We start from the raw sequence: 22,633 nt of genomic DNA on the forward strand, positions 1-22,633 counted from the left end.
ACAGAGGGAGGCTTCTCACCACCGACACAACCATCTGTTGGATCCCCCTGAAATTGGGTCACCTAAATTATCGGCTGGGAGACGAGGACATGAGTACATTGCAGCAGTACCTACCAGACAATTTGTGTTCATGTTCCTTTACACACTCATGATCCCCTCTCCGACTTCCTCGTCAAATATCTACATTGTAACAAGGGGACATCCTGGGAGTCTGTTGTGTAAAGTACACTCACCTTTAAATTTGCTTCGTGAGGGTCCTCTTAATTTAGTGTCGAAGCATGTCAAATGTATACTACAAATCACATAAACTGATGGATGCCATCTTGAGCAGTAGCTTGGTGAAACCTGTTGTGTAATAGACATAACACCACCCTAACTTGTTAAATAGGCTCTCCGTTGAGTTAGCAGCCCTAACTAACTAGTACAGGGCCTAACCAAACAGCGCTGTTGTCTGTTGTATTGCAGAGCGAGCACAGCTCTTCGGCTGACATTCAAGGTGTGTCCGGAGCTGAGGAACCACATGGAGATCCTGCCTAAGACCGGCTACATCCAGGCCAGGTCCAGCTTCAACGCTAAGCTTAAGTTCCTGCCCAGGTAACCACACAGATACTAACACCAGAATCATAGTACACACAGTAGCAAAATCTAGCAAAATGCTTTGCAAAGAAAAACAGAAACAAGCATTTCTTACTGGACAACTTCAGGTCGTCCCTCCCTGTTTGTCTGTTTTCTTCCGTTTGGTGCCTAGTTAATACAATGATAATGGATTGGATTGTCATACAGCATGCTGAAAGTGTGTTATACTGTATGTGAAGGGTTTATACAGTGCCTTGCGAAAGTATTCGGCCCCCTTGAACTTTGCTACCTTTTGCCACATTTCAGGCTTCAAACATAAAGATATAAAACTGTATTTTTTTGTGAAGAATCAACAACAAGTGGGACACAATCATGAAGTGGAACGACATTTATTGGATATTTCAAACTTTTTTAACAAATCAAAAACTGAAAAATTGGGCGTGCAAAATTATTCAGCCCCCTTAAGTTAATACTTTGTAGCGCCACCTTTTGCTGCGATTACAGCTGTAAGTCGCTTGGGGTATGTCTCTATCAGTTTTGCACATCGAGAGACTGAATTTTTTTCCCATTCCTCCTTGCAAAACAGCTCGAGCTCAGTGAGGTTGGATGGAGAGCATTTGTGAACAGCAGTTTTCAGTTCTTTCCACATATTCTCGATTGGATTCAGGTCTGGACTTTGACCTGGCCATTCTAACACCTGGATATGTTTATTTTTGAACCATTCTATTGTAGATTTTGCTTTATGTTTTGGATCATTGTCTTGTTGGAAGACAAATCTCCGTCCCAGTCTCAGGTCTTTTGCAGACTCCATCATTCTTCCAGAATGGCCCTGTATTTGGCTCCATCCATCTTCCCATCAATTTTAACCATCTTCCCTGTCCCTGCTGAAGAAAAGCAGGCCCAAACCATGATGCTGCCACCACCATGTTTGACAGTGGGGATGGTGTGTTCAGCTGTGTTGCTTTTACGCCAAACATAACGTTTTGCATTGTTGCCAAAAAGTTCAATTTTGGTTTCATCTGACCAGAGCACCTTCTTCCACATGTTTGGTGTGTCTCCCAGGTGGCTCGTGGCAAACTTTAAACGACACTTTTTATGGATATCTTTAAGAAATGGCTTTCTTCTTGCCACTCTTCCATAAAGGCCAGATTTGTGCAATATACGACTGATTGTTGTCCTATGGACAGAGTCTCCCACCTCAGCTGTAGATCTCTGCAGTTCATCCAGAGTGATCATGGGCCTCTTGGCTGCATCTCTGATCAGTCTTCTCCTTGTATGAGCTGAAAGTTTAGAGGGACGGCCAGGTCTTGGTAGATTTGCAGTGGTCTGATACTCCTTCCATTTCAATATTATCGCTTGCACAGTGCTCCTTGGGATGTTTAAAGCTTGGGAAATCTTTTTGTATCCAAATCCGGCTTTAAACTTCTTCACAACAGTATCTCGGACCTGCCTGGTGTGTTCCTTGTTCTTCATGATGCTCTCTGCGCTTTTAACGGACCTCTGAGACTATCACAGTGCAGGTGCATTTATACGGAGACTTGATTACACACAGGTGGATTGTATTTATCATCATTAGTCATTTAAGTCAACATTGGATCATTCAGAGATCCTCACTGAACTTCTGGAGAGAGTTTGCTGCACTGAAAGTAAAGGGGCTGAATAATTTTGCACGCCCAATTTTTCAGTTTTTGATTTGTTAAAAAAGTTTGAAATATCCAATAAATGTCGTTCCACTTCATGATTGTGTCCCACTTGTTGTTGATTCTTCACAAAAAAATACAGTTTTATATCTTTATGTTTGAAGACTGAAATGTGGCAAAAGGTCGCAAAGTTCAAGGGGGCCGAATACTTTCGCAAGGCACTGTATATGTATGTTCAGAATGCTTTACCGTACTCTAAAATCATGGTGTGAATATTTCAGACCAGATTCAATTTAGCCTGCCTTATCTTTGTTTTACTGTTTCTCTTATTCTGAAACTGGAGGCAGTTTACCTGGTAATTTTAAGTGGTGGACCGGTTTCTTTAAGTAATGGAATTGAACTTCAGTTTAATGGAAACACTAATGACCAAAAAATCTTGTCACTGCCAGCAGTTACAATTATGAAACATGTCCTCCATCATCTTCACCAATTAAACAGCGCACTGCGAAGTGCAAATCGCTCCCAACACAGAAATGGAGTGCCGTGAAGGCTTCTGATAATGTTTTTTAATGACTTTGAAGGACATGGTAATTTCTGGAAGGATGGGTGGGCTATTTTTAGGACGGTGAGGCTGAGTTGAGCTGCAGTTTGAGCACCAGGGGAACAGGGAAGACGACCTTCAGTACATGGATGAGAGGAGTAGAGAACGCTGCGGAGAGGGGGCGAGAGTTCCCGTTCACGCCTACCTTGTTTTTTTGGCATATTCATAGCTAAGAAGATTTCAGGTCTACTGATGGCAGTGGAAGATGAGGGAGGTTTTACCTGACAAAAGTTAATGGCATATCGGATGCCTCGACTCCGGAGGGCTGGAGGGGAAGTGGGAAATGACAATAATCTGCCTTAGTGAATCAGAGAGAGGTTTTAAACCAGGATTAAGGGGAGAGAGCATTACTGCTGCCATGCTGTGGCGGGAGGCATGCCCCTCCTCTCCTTCTGTCTCTCAACATCTCTCTCTTTTTCTCTCTGATCACTCACTCTCCCCCCTACTTTCTCTGTTTTTCTCTCTCACTTTCTCTCTCTGACCTTATTCCTCCATCCACCCATCCAGCAGTAGAAGACCTGATTGCGTATCCAGTACAGGGCTTAGTTACATAACGGTCTGGGCCGACGCACAAAGCCCCATTCTGAGGTCTCTTGGAGAACACTGTAATCCTTAACATGCTCTAAACTCCTAAAGAGAGCCTCAGCAGACAGGAAATCCAGCCAGATACAAAAAGTTTGGAAAATATCACACTCTGGTGTTAACAAAAACATACCTTCTCTCAAGCACATACTCTAGCTAGGCTGTCACGACTAGCACAGCAACGGTCTGCAACTGGTGGGCGGGGGTTGTATGATGCATCAGCTCCAATTTTGATTTGCGGTATTATTTCTAGATTCTATGTGTCTGTGTGTGTATTTCTTTTGTCTTAAGCCGTTCGTGACTATGCGACATCCAAACTGGCAGCTCTGGTACTGCTAGAACCGTGGCAGTAAGTTCCGTGTGAGAAGCTTCCGTAGGTTGGCCTCATCACACACAAAGGCAGGAAGGCAGGCAGGGCTGTTTCATCTTACTGCTAGATAAGTCATTTGTTACATATTCTTCAGACGGCCGTTTATCTCTGCCTCTGCCTCTTCTCCAATAGATTCTGACTGCAAGTGTAAATGTAGTGTACACTCCTGAACCACAGATGGATCGCCCTCAGGCTACAGAGAGTTCGGAATCCTCCACAGTCCTAGAAATGTCTCTTTCTCGCTTTCTGTCTGTCTCGCTCTCTCTCTATTTCTTTGTCTCTCTATCATCTCTCTTTGTCTTTACAGTACATACCCAGACCAACCAAATAATACATAGCAGTAGATCAACTCTTATAGCAGTTTATTGTGGGGATAAATATCCTTTTTTTATATAGTATTAGGGCAGATATTGATAGCTAAATCCAGTTTTTTATGTACTCAATATACTACGATCGTTTTTTCCTTTTAGCTAGATAATGAAAATGATCATATTAACAGGGGGGGATCTGATCCTACATCAGCACAACTACTGTGAGGAGCTTTGTGAATACGGGCCATGGTCAGCGGATTTGATTGAACAGGGACCTGTTCTGGATCATAAATGGTTTAGGTCTAATCTGTGGGAGATGTTGCCCAGCTCGTCCGGTCAACTAGTCAGCTCAGTCTGGTAAAAGGGAGATTACTCTTGATTTACCCAGATTGACTCAGATTACATTTTACAGAGCTGCTGCTTTCACCAAGCAGTGCATCATTTACTGGTCTACATCACTAACATACATAAATGTTACTGTACATGAGTTACAGGGAAGGAAAAATATATATTTTCAATAATATTTTTTGAGGGGGGATGTCAGTTGTCAAGGGTGTTTTTCCTCCTTTTCCTAAATGTGATGATGAGAAATTCCCTAATCTTCTTTAATCCATTTTGTAATCCTTGTTCATAATCACTGTTTAATGTGAAAGTCAAGCAGGAGCCCATTTTGAATAGGGATATATTTTTTTAAACATACTCTGCTGCCTTTTCTCAGGTAGCCTAAAGTTTAAACCACTGTATAGCACGAACGTTGTCCCAAAGTTAGACAGTATTCCGCTGACAGAGACTGATGGATCTCTGACTCTCTCTCGCTCGCTCGCTCGCTCACACTCTCACTCTCACTCTCTGTCAGTCTGCTGAGCCTTCCACTGTCAGGATTAAAGGTGGTCCACAGCTTATTGCGTTTTAGACTTTCCAAGTTTTAAGCAGTGACACAAAATGACTCCAACAGGATCTTTCTGCCACTTGTGTTGTGACTCAGGCAGATGCCAATGAAATGTTCGCTGAAATGCCACCTTGGTCTTTGACTGCTTATGTGAGGATAATATAATGAATAATGTCATTGGTTTATACACAAGCATTGCTTTCTAAGCACCACAGGTACAACTATTCAGTGTAGGTCTATAGGTAACTGCCAAAATAAAGGAAACACTTGAGTAAATGAGGGATACAATGTATATTGAAAGCAGGTGCTTCCACACAGATGTGGTTCCTGAGTTAATTAAGCAATTAACATCCCATCATGCTTAGGGTCATGTTTAAAAATGCCCAGTTGCCCATTATTTTGCCTACCACGGCTAGAAGAAGAGATCTCAGTGACTTTGAAAGAGGGGTCTCAAAGGAGCATAGGGGTTTTAAGGGTGTGTGTGTGTGTGTGTGTGTGTGTGTCACCAGATCTCAACCCAATTGAACACTTTATGGGAGATTCTGGAGTGGTGCCTGAGACTGCGTTTTCCACCACCATCAACAGAACACCAAATAATGGATATTCTGGTGGAAGAATGCGTCGCATCCTTCCAGTAGCGTTCCAGACACTTGTAGAATTTATGCCGAGGTGCATTGAAACTGTCCTGGTGGCTCGCGGTGGCCCAACGCGCTTTTAAGACACTTTATGTTGGTGTTTCCTTTATTTTAGAAGTTACCTTTTAAGTTCTCTTATAATTCATTATCTTGTTGAAGACTACATGTGCATAGTGTTATTTGGGTAAGATTTGGAGGAGAGAAATGGTGGATAAACTGGTTGCCGAGTGCAGCATGAGGTAAAATTGCGGGATGCCAAAAACTTGAAAACCTCATCCAACCGCACATTTCCCCTCAGCAGCATATGGGTCTGGCGACATCCCGCCAGGCTTTTTCACTCTACCCTGCCAAGCTAGTTCAAGAGTGACTCTCCAGCAGAGATTATATTAGCAGAGAACACAAGGGCTTCCAAACAACTCCCCAAAATAATTCCCCCTTCTGTCATTGAGGGATTGAGATACAATTGAGACAATTGAGACATGTTCGCTTCTCTGTTTTGTTGTAAATGTCATATAGTACAGATGAAGAATCTTAATTTGATCACCCTTTTGTTGCAGGAAATGCAGAGGTGTAGTGTATTCAAGGTTTTAAAAGTCTTCTAAAGTTTCATTTCCACTTTAATATGTCAGACTTAATTTCCCCGAACAAAAAATGTGTTTTAACCCGTAAAAAAGTGTACATTAATTAGAATTCACACAATAATTCACATTTCCTGTTGCTGCAGGATTATTTTCCTGCTGTGAGAAACTGGTAAAATATAAGATCCAACATCTGTACATCCGAGCTGGTTGAAATACAACACTGATTTGCTGTAAGATCGTAATTATGAAACACGCCTTTTCCCTAGGCTCTGACAGATTTGTTGGAAGCATTGGGCGTCACTTCCAGAGCTTTGTATTCATTTGGAAAACCTCTGACATCTGGAAATCCCTCTTAAATTGCTTTAAACCCTCTGACACTGGCAGCATTAGCTCTCATGCCTTCATAGAGCCAGCATTACCAAACAGGGAGAGAGAGGAGTAGGGAGTGAGCTGGGTTTGTGCTGCTCACTGTGGATCCACTGTGGATTGGCATCTGACTGTTGTTTTCATGCTAATCAAGTATTGGCTGCGTAGTAGTAGAGAGGTGGCAGTTCTCACGAGAGCAGCTCTCCACCTAGGGTATTGATTGAGCTAGTGCTTTACATAAGCTCTGTGTATGACTGCAAGCCCTCTTTGATGTGTACTTATGCCGAACATCACCATGGCTACAGCCCACAGTAGTGTGGAGGCGTGCTCTCTTGCCTTCCCTGGTGGTTCTACAGATCTAAACGGGGGATAGTCGTGTTGGTTTACAGTGAAACGCTGAAGGTTTTCCTCCATGGGCTCTCTCTATCCCTCGCACTGAGAATTTTCCCAGTTGTTGAGGGCTGGGACATATTTGCTGATGTAATGTTTGAAGGTAAACTCTGAAATATGACATACACGGTGGGGCGACTTACAGAAGTCAACAACATAATTATAATCTAACAAGACTGCTAGCATTGGCTCTTCCCAATAGTAGCAGCCTTGACAGATTGTGGTTGTTCATGAGCAGGAAGTTGCCACGCTGTGCATGATGGTGTCATATTGCTGAGTTAATGTACAGTATAATGATTTCCTGTATTCTTATACCCACTACCCTGTTCTTCCCCCCCCCTAGACGTTCCTTGTTCGAGGATGCAAAAACGTTTTTTGACAGTGAAACAGGAGTGCTGGAAGTCCCCTTGACAGTGCAAGTGGCTGATCAGGTTTGTTGCACTGTTAAGCTCTAAACTTACAGGCAAGAATTCAATTGTGTTATTTCAAAGTGCACAAAAAGTAAACAATCTGTATCAGTCAACTAACACTGATACTATCAGTTGAAAATGTCCACAAAAGGGACACAGCTAGGGATGCAGAAGGAAGCAATTTGGGAGATGAGTTTTCCTCAAATACTGCACAAACAGCCTTCGAGAGATACCATTGTGGAAAGTGTCAATATGTGATGATTGAATTCTGGACGCAGTCTACAGTATGAAGTATCATACAATACAACAGCCCCTCTCAATCCACAGGGAAGCGTTGAGTACTTATTCATAAGTAGCAAACCTTCTGCAGGTCCCCATGAAGGGCAGAAGCACTGAAGGTTGTAAATTAACTCATTTTAATGGTAGCAAGCTAAAAAATTATCCACCACCCCAAGGCCTGCACTGTTCCATGAGTGCTAATGAGCCAAGCATAAAGGTTATTCCACGTTGTTTTAAAGGTCTCCATAATATCATTTGGATTATTTGTTTTTCGTGTTGTTTCCACTCCATTTGAGCTCTTTTAAATAGATTCAAAATAGATTAAAAAGATTTTATCTCACAGAATATTATTTCTATTCAGCTTTCAGTTCTGAAACTGTTACATTCAGGGTGTTTGGCACGTAAACTGCTGATCACGTAATACAACTGGAAATCATAAAGGGATTATCTTCCATTTTCAGACACTGATTCGTGATGCTCCAGGGATTATTCTGGATATCCCACCACCTATTGATTTATGTCAAAAGTTTTTTATCAATGTATAGTTATCCAAGTGAAGTATTAAGTAAGTACATCAGGGATTGTTAAATTCCTTTTGACATGCACACACAGACACACACACACACACACACACACACACACACACACACACACACACAGAGACTCAACAGCAGACTCAAATCCAACACACAAAACAGGCTCCAACCCAACACTCGTGCCGCATTTGTGCTGTGTTACCCAGTCATCAAATCCCCCAAACTGGCCAGCAGTCACACTCCTACAGCCAAATCATCACCTTACCCTCCCTGCCCCCCCATGCCCCTTCGCCCACCTCCTAAACCCACACCCCTATACTTGGGAGGAGCATAGAGGATTTGGAGGCAGTATGTTTTCACGGAGCCAAAAGCAGGCCAGCAGGATGTTCCTGCAGAGACCCAAAGCTGTGCCCCCATTCTTGAACCCTTAACCCTGGCTCCCTTCCAGGCCTCCCTCTCTGGCCACCAGGCCCTCTCTGTCCGGTGCTGAAAGCGTGAACGGGTAAACAAGGAAAGCTGCCGCACCCAGATACGGCTGAGGAGGACATTAATACATAGGTAGGAACGCTGCTCTCAGGACATCAAATTGTATTTGTCACATGCGCCGAATACAACAAGTGTAGTAGACCTTACAATAAAATGCTTATTTACAAGTCCTTAACCAAAAATGCAGTTTTAAGAAACATAAGTGTTAAGTAAAAAATAGATAAGTAAAAAAATTAAATATAATAATTAAAGAGCAGCAGTAAAATAACAGTAGCGAGGCTACGTATCTGTACAGAGTTAATATGCGGGGGCACCGGTTAGTCGAGGTAATTGAGATAATATGTACATGTATGTAGAGTTAAAGTGACTATGCATAGATAATAAACAGAGAGTAGCAGCAGTGTAAAAGGGGACGGGAGACGACGACAATGAAAATAGTCTGGGTAGCCCTTTGATTAGCTGTTCAGGAATCTTATGGCTTGGGAGTAGAAGCTGTTAAGAAGCCTTTTGGACCTAGACTTGGCGTTCCGGTAACGCTTGCCGTGCGGTAGCAGAGAGAACAGTCTGACTAGGGTGGCTAGAGTCTGACAATTTTTAGGGCCTTCCTCTGACACCGCCTGGTATAGAGGTCCTGGATGGCAGGAAGCTTGGCCCCAGTGATGTACTGGGCCGTACGCACTACCATCTGTAGTGCCTTGCGGTCGGAGGCCGAGTAGTTGCCATACCAGGCTGTGATGCAACCAGCTCTCGATGGTGCAGCTGTAGAACCTTTTGAGGATCTGAGGACCCATGCCAAATCTTTTCAGTCTCCTGAGGGGGAGGAATAGGCTTTGTCGTGCCTTCTTCACGACTGTCTTGGTGTGTTTGGACCACGATAGTTTGTTGGTGATGTGGACACCAAGGAACTTGAAGCTCTCAACCTGCTCCACTACAGCCCCGTCGACAAGAATGGGGGCGTGCTCGGTCCTCCTTTTCCTGTAGTCCACACTCATCTCCTTTTTCTTGACAACAGATTGTTCCACCTGGGTCAAAAATGTTTATTTTTTCATTCTATTACTTTAGGTGCACTTGATTTAGCTTTCCCCGTGGGCTTTGTGGGCAGGGTTTTCACTTTTCGGACTATTTTGTTGTTTTAATCGTGCCAGGCTAGCTAAATCAAGTTGGGATTGAAACATATACAGTACTTGTAAAAAGTTTGGACACGCCTACTCATTCCTGGGTTTTTCTTTATTTTTACTATTTTCTACATCGTAGAATAATAAATCACTGACATTGTCACCAGCAAAGCACCACCTACTCTGCTTCTCAGAAAGACACGGTGGTTGGAACCAAAAATCTCAAATTTGGACTCATCAGACCAAAGGACAGATTTCCACCGGTCTAATGTCTATTACTCATGTTTATTTTTATTGGTGTCCTTTAGTAGTGGTTTCTTTGCAGCAATTTGACCATGAGGGCCTGATTCACTCAGTCTCCTCTGAACAGTTGATGTTGAGATGTGTCTGTTGAACTCTGAAGCATTTATTTGGGCTGCAATTTCTGAGGCTGGTAACTCTTTTGAACTTATTCTCTGCAGCAGAGGTAACTCTGGGTCTTCCTTTCCTGTGATGGTCCTCATGAGAACCAGTTTCATCATAGCGCTTGATGGTTTTTGCGACTGCACTTGAAGAAACTTTCAAAGTTCTTGACATTTTCTGGATTGAGTGACCTTCATGTCTTAAAGTAATGATGGGCTGTCATTTCTCTTTGCTTATTTGAACTGTTCTTGCCATAATATGGACTTGTTCTTTTACCAAATAGGGCTATCTTCTGTATACCACCCCTACCTTGTCACAACACAACTGATTGGCTCAAACGCATTAAGAAGGAAAGACATTCCACAAATTAACTTAACAAGGCACACGTGTTCATTGAAATGCATTCCAGGTGACTACCTCATGAAGCTGGTTGAGAAAATGCCAAAAGTGTGCAAAGGGTGGCTACTTTGAATAATCTAAAATATATTTTGATTTGTTTTACACTTTTTTGGTTACTAGATGATTCCATACGTGTTATTTCATAGTTTTGATGTCGTCACTATTATTCTACAATGTAAAAAAAAAACTTGAATGAGTAGGAGTCAAAACTTTTGACTGGTATTGTACATATATACCCATGTAATTCTATTTATAGGTCCCATGACTGCTTAAATGAATAAGCATCGTAAAGAACCTCTAGATAGAAGTTGAAGTTCCAAATATGAGTTATGCACAATTTTTGCGTACATCAAGAGGATATTACAAAACAGAACAGAAATAAGGCAGAAATACTCTCTTTCACTGGGCTTTCAGGTCCGGCCTGTTCCATTCACGGTCCATGCAGTCATCACCTCCTCTGACCTGTGCTTTGACCGGACAGAGGTGGACTTTGGCTACTGCTCCATCTACGAATCAGTGAAAACCAGCGTGCACCTCACAAACCTAACCCTCCTGCCCCAGGACTTTGGCTTTCTGAGCATACCTCAGGTACGGCCTCCATCTGCCTGACGGACTGCATCCCTATGGACTGAACTTTGACCTAATTTCCTGCTGTTTGCATCTCTATAATCCACTATTCCACCTTGGCTAAATCAAGTCATCATCATAAAACATCAGTAGGAAACACTTCTGTTTATTAATTTGGACTCTACTGGTTTTACTCTGATATGCCAATTTGGCCTACGCTATACTCTCCAGCAGGAGATATCTGACAATTTAATTAGAATGAATTATATTTCTATGTATTTGACTCTGTGTCTGCTGCTATGGCTTTAGACTTTTATGATCTCACCTAAACCTGTCCTGAATAGCTAATCCGGCCCTATGGAGATTTTCAGGACTAAGGACAAAACCGTGTTTGGATGGCCTGAACACTGAGCAGTTGAGCAGTGTTTTTCTCCTCCTAGTTTGTGCAGGTCCAGCCCAACGACGGCTTCGGCACTCTCCTCCCATTGGAAACCTTGGAGGTGGATTTGATCTTTAGCGCCAAGAAGGCAGGAGAGTACAGCTTTCAGCTCAACTGCAAATCCGGAATTAACAGGTATCAAGGTTTTGTTCCTTCCTACACCATGTCGTGTCACAAAATAGAGTGCTATCAAGTATATTTCACTGCATTACTTTTGTGTTTTCCCCAATGGTTGCTATAGAGACTTCCCCCTGGCATGTCGTGCAGTCGGGGTGCACCCTCCGCTAGAGCTGTCTCACTCTCTGGTCCAGTTCGGAGCCACGGCGGTTGGTGACTGTTCCACAGCCGTGCTGCACGTGGTCAACGCACACACCAGCCTCAACGAGTTCACACACCCCGTTCCCCGCATTGGCCGGGACCCTGTTGCCCCGGTGGGCCCCCGGCTGTTCGCCTTCACTCCCCCCGAAAACTCAGAGATTAGCCTCACCCCCAGGACAGGCAAGGTCTTACCTGGACAGGTACTCTACCAACAAGCAGTGTGCTTCCACTTTACTTGAACACTATGTGATGAGGCCTAGCATATTATGTAGTTTCTCTATTCTACTCCATTCCAGTGTATACTCTGTTCTGATGACTGCATTGTTTATTTATGTTACCTTTTATTTAACCATTGAGAACACGTTTTATTTTGCAATAACAACCTGACTGGTCACGTCATTAGGTCATTGACTGGTTCGTTACTGTGTTCGCAGAGGTGCCTGGTGCAGGTGACATTCAGGCCCAGGTTGTGTGACCAGGCCATAAGGGAAGAAGCGGTGCGGCTGCTGTGTCGCTCCGAAGAGCTGCGCCTCCACGAGCTAGAGAGGGTTACCAAGGCCGAGGGGAACAGGAAGGGAGGGGAGCAGGAGGGGCTGGTAAGCTTCAGTTCTTGGAGTCACTCCATCCTCCTAATAAAAGTTGAATGAGTCTGCATGGTCAATATTGTCTGCTTAGCACAAAGACTGGAAGTCATTGCGCTAATGCTAGTTAGCAATTGCGCTAACGTTAGATAGCAACTTCCTTAAAACTGCACACAAAAACATAAAAATTGTAAAAAGTAAAAAATCCCAAACTATCCTTTTAATGTTGTCTTGATGCCATACAATGTGCTTGACTTTGACCATGTGTGTGTGTACGTATGTGCACATTATTGTTCATGTGTACTGTATGTGTATGCTAACTCAGTGTAAAAGGGAGGCCCCTACGGCCCCCCAGAAAGGCAAGAAGCCGCCCCCCGCCCGGCCCCAGGTGAAGCAGACCCTGAAGGAGAAGATCAGCAAAGTGTCCATCAGCCCCAAAACAGACAGCCCCTTCAGAGCCCCCAACCCAGCCGACATACAGTCAGGGTACGGCTCATCTATACCACCACAACTATCACTTAGATACCATGCATACATACATTTTTATACCATGGCATCATTGTTGAATACTTTTTTCTGATTGGCTTGAAGGGCATTCTAGAGCGTACATGTATTATTTTCCATAGAACGCATAGCCCCTCGTTGATAATCCCTTACATATTTCAGTGACAAATCAAAAATGTACCGTAAATGTTTTTCTTAATTCTGAGGTAAACTTCCTCCTAAAAGCTTTTCTATGTTAAAACGTAAGTAACTTAGGCAGAGGTTAATTGCAAGCTGACATCATTACATTTAACCATCTGCTTCAGACCTTGCACTGTGTTTAGTGCGTTTACTTTTTTGCGTTTAGTGAGTAATATTTTGTCTTCTCTATGAAATAATGACTGTTAAAGGCATTGGGCGGAATCCTAAACTACGCAAATTCAAAGACAACTTATTTTTGCACAAATTATGCATTTATGTCAATGGGATTTAACCCTCCTTTTTTCTCCACAGTTTTCGTGGTATCCAATTGGTAGTTAGTCTTGTCTCATCGCTGCAACTCCTGTACGGACTCGGGAGATGCCAAGGTCGAGAGCCGTGCATCCTCCGAAACACAACCCAACCAAGCCACACTGCTTCTTGACACAATGCCCACTTAACCCGGAAGCCAGCCGCACCAATGTGTCGGAGGAAACACCATACACCTGGTGACCGTGTCAGCGTGCACTGCGCCCGGCCCACCACAGGAGTCGCTAGTGCACGATGGGACAAGGACATCCCTGTCGGCCAAACCTTCCCCTAACCCGGACAACGCTGGGCCAATTGTGCACCGCCCCATGGGTCTCCCAGTCGCGGCCCGGCTGCGACAGAGCCTGGACTTGAACCCAGAATCTCTAGTGGCATAGACCACTGCGCCACTCGGGAGGCAATCAAGATAGGTTTAGGATTGAGTCAATAGTTAGTGATGTTTGTGTTGTTTGGTTCGCAGATCCGAGGAGTACGCTGTAGGCAGGGCCTCCCTCCTGCACTCCTTCCCTGAGCACTACAGTCGATACGTCATCCCTTGCTTCGTGTCCGACGGAGAGCCACCCCAGAGTGACCCCCAGGCCCAGCCATCCTGCAGGTAGTATACTATACACACTACAACTCCCATGTAGATCCTATTTACAATACCAACCTTATATTAATTTGTCTGTGCCCCCCATTTTCATTTACATGAATCAATTACACACATTCATTTAGTGGGGATAATGTGGAGAGAACAGGTTGAAGTGTTTCTCCCACTGCCTCTGTTGTTGTAACTCTGTCCCAGCAGCCCCTTCAACACGCTGTACCTGGAGCTGCATTGCCCAGCCGTTAGGCCCCCCCTGGTGGTCGCATCCAGTAATGGCCAGACCACCATCAACTACCACCAGGTGGCTGTGGGTCAGTCCATTCAAATGTATTCTTCTGACCAGAGCTGCAATCAAATACTATTTGAAATCTTTTGAAACTTTGAGTGTTTGCTTAAGCGAGTGGACAGAGTGCCAAATGGACCGAGTTTGTGGTTTTGGGACAATTTTATTGGTTCATTAATATTTTGATTTCAATCAAGGACAGATAAAGTATGTCAAATACTATTTGAACCCAGGTCTGATTCTGACATTGGAAGTTTTTCCCTATTTTCCCTTGCCTGTGAATATATTGCTACTTGTGTCAATTCTGTGTTTCTTTTGTTCACTTAGGACAGAAAGTGGTCAAAAAGCTCACTGTTCAGAATATTTCTCAGGAAGCCTTGGAGGTATCCTTTGCTGGGTCACAACATGCACAAACGACCTAGATCGCCAGAGTGTGATGATCTGTGGTTATGTGAGAAAAGTCAGTGGGGTTTATTCATGAATCTTTACCTCTGCAGAATTTCTACCACCTGTTTTTCTAAGACAAAAACATTCTGGTGGTCAGAATGAAAAACTATTTCAGTTCTAATAACATGTTGACATTCTGAGTATGATGCATGCATCAATCCACTTGATTCATTATTTAATTGGTTTTCAACATAAAGGGGTTGATTAATTTAAATAAAAAAGAAGCCTCAGTCTTTCTCTATGTGCTGGTTGAAAGGTGCTGATGTAGCCTATATTTAAAAAAATATATAACATCGCATGGCCTATTTGTGTCATTGATACACACATTATATATAGCTAGTATTGTATAGCTTTAAGGCTAATCTAGACACATCAGACCTAGAAACCAGAGGTTATTCAGTGAGGTGAAACAGATAAAAAAGTAATGAATAGAACTGACATGATTCCCTGGTCTACATGCGGACAATCGTATTTGTTCCACAGATCCACTGGTTGAAAAATAGCAAGTTTGATTGTCTTCTAACTTTGCAAGACAATAGTGACTTGAACATGTACATTTGATTAATTTAGCCGATGCTCTTATCCAGCGTGATTTACAGTTAGTGCATTCATCTTAAGGTAGCTACGACAACCACATATGACAGTCATAGTAAGTCAAACTATTACTTTTTAAAATTGGCTTTGGGGATGATGCAAAAAATTACGTTTTACACTTGATCTGAGAAAACACTTGCAGAACAGTGGACCCACACAAGCGTATCTTTCACCCGTTGCACCCTCCTGAACAGGTCCCTTTGAAGGTAGGATTGAAATATTGCTGTTACCTGACTACTCTTCCTTAACCCTTGCCAAGCTGAGGTCCTCAGTGCTGGACCTGAGTGGTCCGTTCTCCCTCCTAAATGCTCTGAGACAGCTGGGTCCTGGAGCCACACGCACATTGTTACTGGCCTTCACACCCGCACTGGGAAAAAGGGTGGGTCAATCGCACTTAATGGACCTGAAAACAAACACACATGTTGCCGTCTCCCCTATAGCTGATGCTGTGGCTCCTTTCACAGTACCGCGAGACTGTGGAGATCCACAGCCCAAACATGACCCTGGAGATCACGCTATGCGGGGTAGGAGTGGATCCTCTTCTGACCTCCTCCCACCAGGGTGGCCTCATGGACTTTGGCTACATGTTGGAGAAGGAGAGAGCCTCCCAGGTCTTTAAGGTCAGTTAGCCAGCATCAACTAGTATCTTGTCCAGGGGGGTGTACTTGTAGATCAAGCTGCCTCAAGCTACAGAAACAGGAGAGAGGATCTTTTCCTATGGGTCATTCTGGTTCGAACTAAGCTTACTTTGTGTACTTCTACAGCAGCAGGCTACTTAGCCTGTACTGCGCCCAATACCATGTCAAAGTTGTGATATTGAAAGCTGTGTCCTCTGTCTTCAGCTGCAGAACACGTCATCTCTGGCGGTGCGCTTCTCTGTGCTGCTGCACAGCCTGTCGCTGGGGTGTAAAGCCCAGAGTGGAGCAGACTCTTTCCCTGCCCTCCTCAGCCCAGGCCCAGAGGAACAGACACACTCCACTGTGGGTAAGACCAGTCCATCCTACCTATGTCCACATCTCTCACTCAGAACTAAGGGCTAATGCCATGAGCTGTTGCATTCTCTGTAGTTAGTGTTGGCTATCATTTGTTGGATTAAAAAATCTAGCGTTTTCTGGTGCAGCATTATATTAAATCTAATTATGTTAAATTGTTTCTGAAGCTAACATTGTTGTTAAATGAATTAATAATATTGGTTTCTTCTACCTCCCCGTGGCCAGGGACCCAGAACTACAGTGGTCAGAGTGTGTTCAATGTGACGCCCATAGAGGGCACCATCGCCCCAGGAAAGAGCCAGGACATCACCGTGACCTTCCTGCCAGACCACGAGAGCCTCCACTACTCGGACATACTGAAGGTGGAGCTCATGAACAAGGTACCACAGAATCATCCAGCTCGCCTGACATAGTGGCTGCATCTGAAATGGCACCCTTCTGCCTCTATATTCCATACATAGTGCTATTACAAAAGTGGTGCACTATAGCTAATGCACATGATTCTCTACTTAACGCTATCTCTACTCTACTCGTTCGACTGCCCAGACAGGCTACTCTGGCGAATTTCATTTATGAATAAATGGTGCTCCTTTTAATGAAACAAAACACACCACCTCATTTCTTATGAGATTTTAGGGTGATTATGCGAATGGTCATATTTTTCTCTCATGCTGCAAAAACTCAACAGCGCGCACCATTAGGCAAAATATGTGCTTTGGATGAAACAAAACAAAGGTATGCTACAGTTTAACACCATCTGTTCTAAAATGAAATTCACTGTACATAATTCAAAACAACACTTTAGTCTACCTCGAAACAACACTTTATAACTCAAGAAGATCCTAAATGCATATTCTCATTAAACTGATTGAGATGAAATGGTTGTTATGCAGATGCTGCATGGACGTTTCACCTGTACAACTTGAATAGTTATCATTCACAAATGACAGTGAGAAATGTGAAGGCAGGGTAACTACAAAAATGTTTGCATAAAGTAGAGGTAAAGAAACGCATGCGTGATTCAGAACTTCAGTTCTGGGGAAGAGGCTTCCAGGGGGGCGGGATGGAGTAGTCACTTTCGGATCCGCAGCTTCTGCCTATTTTTTTATGTTTATTTAGCGTTGTTCAAATGAAACCTCACCACCACCACCCAGTGGTATTACTAAGAGATGATGCAGTCAGTGTCAATGTGAGAGTGAGGCCTAAAAAATAAATTAAACTTTACTAAGCCACTCATCACACACACACACACACACACACACACACGTGTACACACACACACATGTACACACACAGCTGAATATAGAGCAATGTATGAACCAGTTTCCTGATAAAGGCTGTTATATTAGGTTGGCACTGAGTGAGAAGGTATCTAATGCAGGAGTTCAGTGGAACTAGATAGATTTATTGACATAGGATGTTTCCGATTTTAATCACCGTCTCAGACTGTAAAGTGTTTTTAAAGATAAACTGACACTTATGTCATTTTGGATTGTATGTAGAGGACATAAGCTGCTCTAACACCCTGCCGCTCCTTCCCTTAGAGCACAGTGTGTGTCATGGTGCTGAAGGGTGCAGCTCGCTCTCACATCATGTACTTGTGTGGAGGAGACCCACTGGCAGTGCCAACTGATGCCGTTCACCCTCTGCCAGCCTCTGGGGACTCTGTGCACACAGGTATCCCTCTCTCGCGCTCTCTTTCTCTCTCTGGTGCTCTCTCTCTTTCTCCTTACTACACCAGTCACCGGCTTCATTAATAAGTGCATCAATGACATCGTCCCCACAGTGACCGTATGGACATACCCCAACCAGAAGCCATGGATTACAGGCAACATCCGCACTGAACTAAAGGCTAGAGCTGTAGCTTTCAAGGAGCGGGACAATAATCCAGACGCATATAAGGAATCCTACTATGCCCTCCGACGAGCCATCAAATAGGCAAAGCGTCAATACAGGACTAAGATCGAATCCTACTATGCCGGCTCTGGCGCTCGACGGATGTGGCAGGGCCTGCAAGCTATCACAAATTGCAAAGAGAAACCCAGCCATGGGCTGCCCAGCAATGCAAGCCTACTAGACGAGCTAAATGCCTTCTATGCTTGCTTCTAGGTAAGCAACACTAAACCATGCATGAGAACACCAGCTGTTCCAGACTACTGGGTGATCCTGCTCTTCGTAGCCAATGTGTGTAAGACCTTTAAACAGGTTAACATTCACAAGGCCGCGGGGCCAGACGGAATACAAGGATGCATACTTGGTGCATGCGCTGACCAGCTGGCCAGTGTTATCACTGACATTTTCAACCTATCCCTGACCCGGTCTGTAATACCAACTTGTTTCAAGCAGACTACTATAGTCCCCGTGCCCAAGAACGCCAAGGTAACCTGTCTAAATTACTATCTCCACGTAGCATTCGCCAATAGCCATGAAATGCTACCACACGGTCTGGAACGAACAGGACCCTGAACATCTTCTACCCCCAAGCCATAAGACTGCTAAACAAGACTGATAAATAGTTAATCAAATGGCTACCCAGACTACCTGCATTGACCCTTTTTTGCACTAACTCTCTTGCACTGATTCTATGCACACATAATGGACTCTACCCACTCACTCACATACTGACACACACACTTTCACACTCACCACATATGCTGCTGCTACCTGTCTATTATCTATCCTGTTGCCTAGTCACTTTACCCCTACTTATATGTACATAGCTACCTCAAGTACCTGCACATCGACTTGGTACTGGTACTCCTTGTATATAGCCATGTTATTTTTACTTGTTATTTGTTATTCACTGGTATTTATTCCTCGTGTCACTAATCTTTAACTCTGATTTGTTGGAAAGGAACCCGTAAGTAAGCATTTCACTGTCAGTCTACAGTCTGTTGTTTACGAAACATGTGACAAATACAAATGTTTTCAATTTTTTGATTTGTGACTGTAAGCCTGTTTTGCTTGTTCTCTTCTCCTTGTGTAGTAGACTGTGAGAAGCCCCCTCTCCCTGTGCTGCTCACCCTTAGAGGGGTCTACAGAGAGGGGGCCATGAGCCCAGCGGTCAGAGAGCTGGAGGTGGGCTGCATCTGCTCCACACAGCCTATGGCCAAAAAGGTAGGCTAATACTTATACTATTGTTGTTGATTACAATTAAAAAACAAGGGGTTAGACTTCTTCTGGAGACTTTTGGTTACAACATCCTATCTTTAAATAAAGTAAACACGCACATGACCACGACCAGGGTCACTGCTAGCTCACTGGTTCCAGCAGCAGCAGCCTTACAAACAGGTTGAAATACTGTCATTACAAAACAGGTTGAAATCTGGTTGAAATAACATAATTAAAAACAGCTTGAAATCTAGTTTAAATAACGTCATTAGGATGAGTTCAGATTCATTTGGAGATCCTAACATTGGCTGCAGTGTACCACTCCCCCTTATTTACTCTCTCTCATGGATTCAAAATCAGTGAATTAGTGTAAGCATAGGCTAGGGAGTTAGTTTCCACCACATTTCTGAAAAGATCCCATGCTGTTTATTCCATGAGATGGAGTGAGCAACTGCACAGTTAGGGGAGAAGAGTAGACAATCGGACCACAACACATGACTTCCCCCTCCCTCTCCTCCTGAGTTGACCTTACCTATGTTGTGAACTTTGCCCTCTCCTGTCCATGTGCAGAACGTGGAGTTCAGCTGGGAGGGGCTTCAGGCACTGCAACAGAGGGGCTTCACCGTGGAGCCGACCAGGGGCACGGTGGACGCCGGCCACAGACGCACCATCACTGTGATCTGGACTCCTCCTTGTGGCCTTAAGGTGCGACTGCCGTCTAAAAGCCTCAACATGAATTGGGCTTTGGGGTCAATTCAGTTCAATTCATCTATTGAAAATAATCTCACGAGGAAAACGTGGCTGAAAGTTTTTCAGTTCATGAATTTAATTGCCATTCACTTCTCCTGAATGGACAGATCTAGAATGGTGTGTAACCATACCATGACCTCTACTTTAACACAGTGTTTCTCAAGGTGGCCACATTTTTTGTTCTAGCCCAGCAGCAATACCACATCAGACTCAATTTATGAACACATCACCAAGCCCTTGATTAGTTGAATCAGGTGTGTTAGCTCTGGGTTATAACAGAAATGTGCACACTCTAGTGGTCCCTCGAGAAACACTGCTCTGTTGTGCACTATGGTGTAACGTTCACCACCTATTCAGATAAATGTTCAATCAGGGTAGTTACAAGCTAATTATTAGAATCAGGTGTGCTTGGTTAGGGGTGGAGTGAAAACATGCAGTACAGTAGTGCTCCACGTCCAGGGTGGAGAGCCCTGTACTAGACACAGCAAGCTGTCAAGTTATTCGTCCCAGGTGCTTCCACGTGAAGGGAAAACTGTATAATATAGTTTTAGTTATTTCACTCCCTTAGATCTGCATAGGATGGTCGTTTTTGTTTTGACATACTTCAGTTACCAAAGAAAATGTACAAATCAAGTGAAGCCATAACTGCATACAAAAAAAGAGTCCGTATGTATTACAAAGTCTCAGTGTGAAGAGAACGTACAAACTACACTTCCTGTTCCTTTCATGTGGCTTTCTACATTACTAAACATATATTTTCCTCTTATTGTATTTGCACATGTACTGTACATCCTCCACTGATTGTTGATTTAATTCTGATTGTGTGTGTCTGTGTCGGTGCGTGCGTGCGTGTGTCTGTATGTGTGATTTTAGCCGAATGAGGTGGTGCAGGTGTGTGCGCCCCTCACCCTGAGAGGAGACGAGACAGAGGTATACAGTGTCACCCTGCTGGCCTTGGCTTCCAGAGCTAGTCAAGACCCTTCACACACAAACTAACCAATATGCAAACATATAGAACACTTCACACAGTAACCAATATCCAAAGACACAGAACACTTCAGATGGGACTGGAGGAAAATTTACTCATTGTTATATGTTTAAATATTGTTTAAATACTTTAGTGTAATATACGAGTGTGGACAAAATGTCCCTTGTCATGGTACTTATTGGAAATAATATGAAATGTTTTAAAGCATAATTTTTAAGGCACTTTGTGGACAAGTTATATGGATATGGGTTATTTTATAAGCAAAAATATTGTGGAAAGAATATTTAAAAACATTGACAACAATGCATTTCAATAAATACCTATGGGCATAATCACATAATCAGCCTTTGATCATTATTGGGGGACTATCTCAAACTCAAATTAGACGATAGCCCCTGTTTTAGGCTGGTTTCACCACCAGGGGGCAGAATACACCAATGTTGTTAATTAACAAACTATAGTTTGGGAAGTCGGTTAGGACATCTACCTTGTGCATGACACAGGTACATTTTCCAACAATTGTTTACAGACAGATTATTTCACTTAAAAATTCACTGTAACGCCATTGGGTCAGAAGTTTACATACACTAAGTTGACTGTGCCTTTAAACAGCTTGGAAAATTCCAGAAAATTATGTCATGGCTTTAGAAGCTTCTGATAGGTTGACATAATTTGAGTCCGTGAGGTCCGTGGGGCGACGCACAATTGGCCTAGCGTCGTCCGGGTTAGGGAGGGCTTGGCCGGTAGGGATGTCCTTGTCTCATCGCGCACCAGCGACGCCTGTGGCGGGCCGGGCGCAGTGCGTGCTAACCAAGGTTGCCAGGTACACAGTGTTTCCTCCGACACATTGGTGCGGGTTGGATGCGCGCTGTGTTAAGAAGCAGTGCGGCTTGGTTGGGTTGTGTATCGGAGGACGCATGACTTTCAACCTTTGTCTCTCCCGAGCCCGTACGGGAGTTGTAGCGATGAGACAAGATAGTAGCTACTAAAACAATTGGATACCATGAAATAGGGGTAACATTTTTTTTAAAATAAAAAATAACAATAATTTGAGTCAATTGGAGGTCTACCTGTGGATGTATTTCAAGGTCTACCTTCAAACTCAGTGCCTCTTTGCTTGACATCATGGGGAAATCAAAATAAATCAGCCAAGACCTCAGTCTGGTTCATCCTTGGGAAAATTTCCAAATGCCTGAAGGTACCACATTCATCTGTACAAACAATAGTTTGCAAGTATAAACACCATGGGACCACGCAGCTGTCATAATGCTCATTAGGAAGACGCTTTGTCTCCTAGAGATGAACGTACTTTGGTGCGAAAAGTGCAAATCAATCCCAGAACAACAGCAAAGGACCTTATGAAGATGCTGGAGGAAACAGGTACAAATGTATCTATAT

The 22,633-nt window shown here is 43.6% G+C and overlaps 1 protein-coding gene across 1 annotated transcript in view; it reads left to right on the forward strand.

Moving 5' to 3' along the window:
- LOC139367677 (cilia and flagella associated protein 74) overlaps nt 1–21,450 on the forward strand; it is a 45,871-nt gene extending 24,421 nt beyond the window's left edge. Inside the window, exons 22-39 of the mRNA XM_071105961.1 lie at nt 466–594; nt 7,285–7,372; nt 10,983–11,156; nt 11,576–11,709; nt 11,816–12,092; nt 12,327–12,488; nt 12,799–12,959; nt 13,945–14,079; nt 14,269–14,381; nt 14,681–14,736; nt 15,654–15,773; nt 15,859–16,014; nt 16,237–16,378; nt 16,612–16,766; nt 17,931–18,063; nt 19,373–19,503; nt 20,068–20,202; nt 21,121–21,450. Coding sequence (XP_070962062.1) covers nt 466–594; nt 7,285–7,372; nt 10,983–11,156; nt 11,576–11,709; nt 11,816–12,092; nt 12,327–12,488; nt 12,799–12,959; nt 13,945–14,079; nt 14,269–14,381; nt 14,681–14,736; nt 15,654–15,773; nt 15,859–16,014; nt 16,237–16,378; nt 16,612–16,766; nt 17,931–18,063; nt 19,373–19,503; nt 20,068–20,202; nt 21,121–21,243 — 2,524 coding nt within the window. The 3' untranslated portion in view covers nt 21,244–21,450. The remainder of the gene's footprint in view (nt 1–465; nt 595–7,284; nt 7,373–10,982; nt 11,157–11,575; nt 11,710–11,815; nt 12,093–12,326; nt 12,489–12,798; nt 12,960–13,944; nt 14,080–14,268; nt 14,382–14,680; nt 14,737–15,653; nt 15,774–15,858; nt 16,015–16,236; nt 16,379–16,611; nt 16,767–17,930; nt 18,064–19,372; nt 19,504–20,067; nt 20,203–21,120) is intronic.
- Nucleotides 21,451–22,633: the final 1,183 nt, after the last annotated feature.

Source organism: Oncorhynchus clarkii, chromosome 16 (genome assembly GCF_045791955.1).
Source record: "Oncorhynchus clarkii lewisi isolate Uvic-CL-2024 chromosome 16, UVic_Ocla_1.0, whole genome shotgun sequence".
Classification (NCBI taxonomy): Eukaryota; Metazoa; Chordata; class Actinopteri; order Salmoniformes; family Salmonidae; genus Oncorhynchus; species Oncorhynchus clarkii.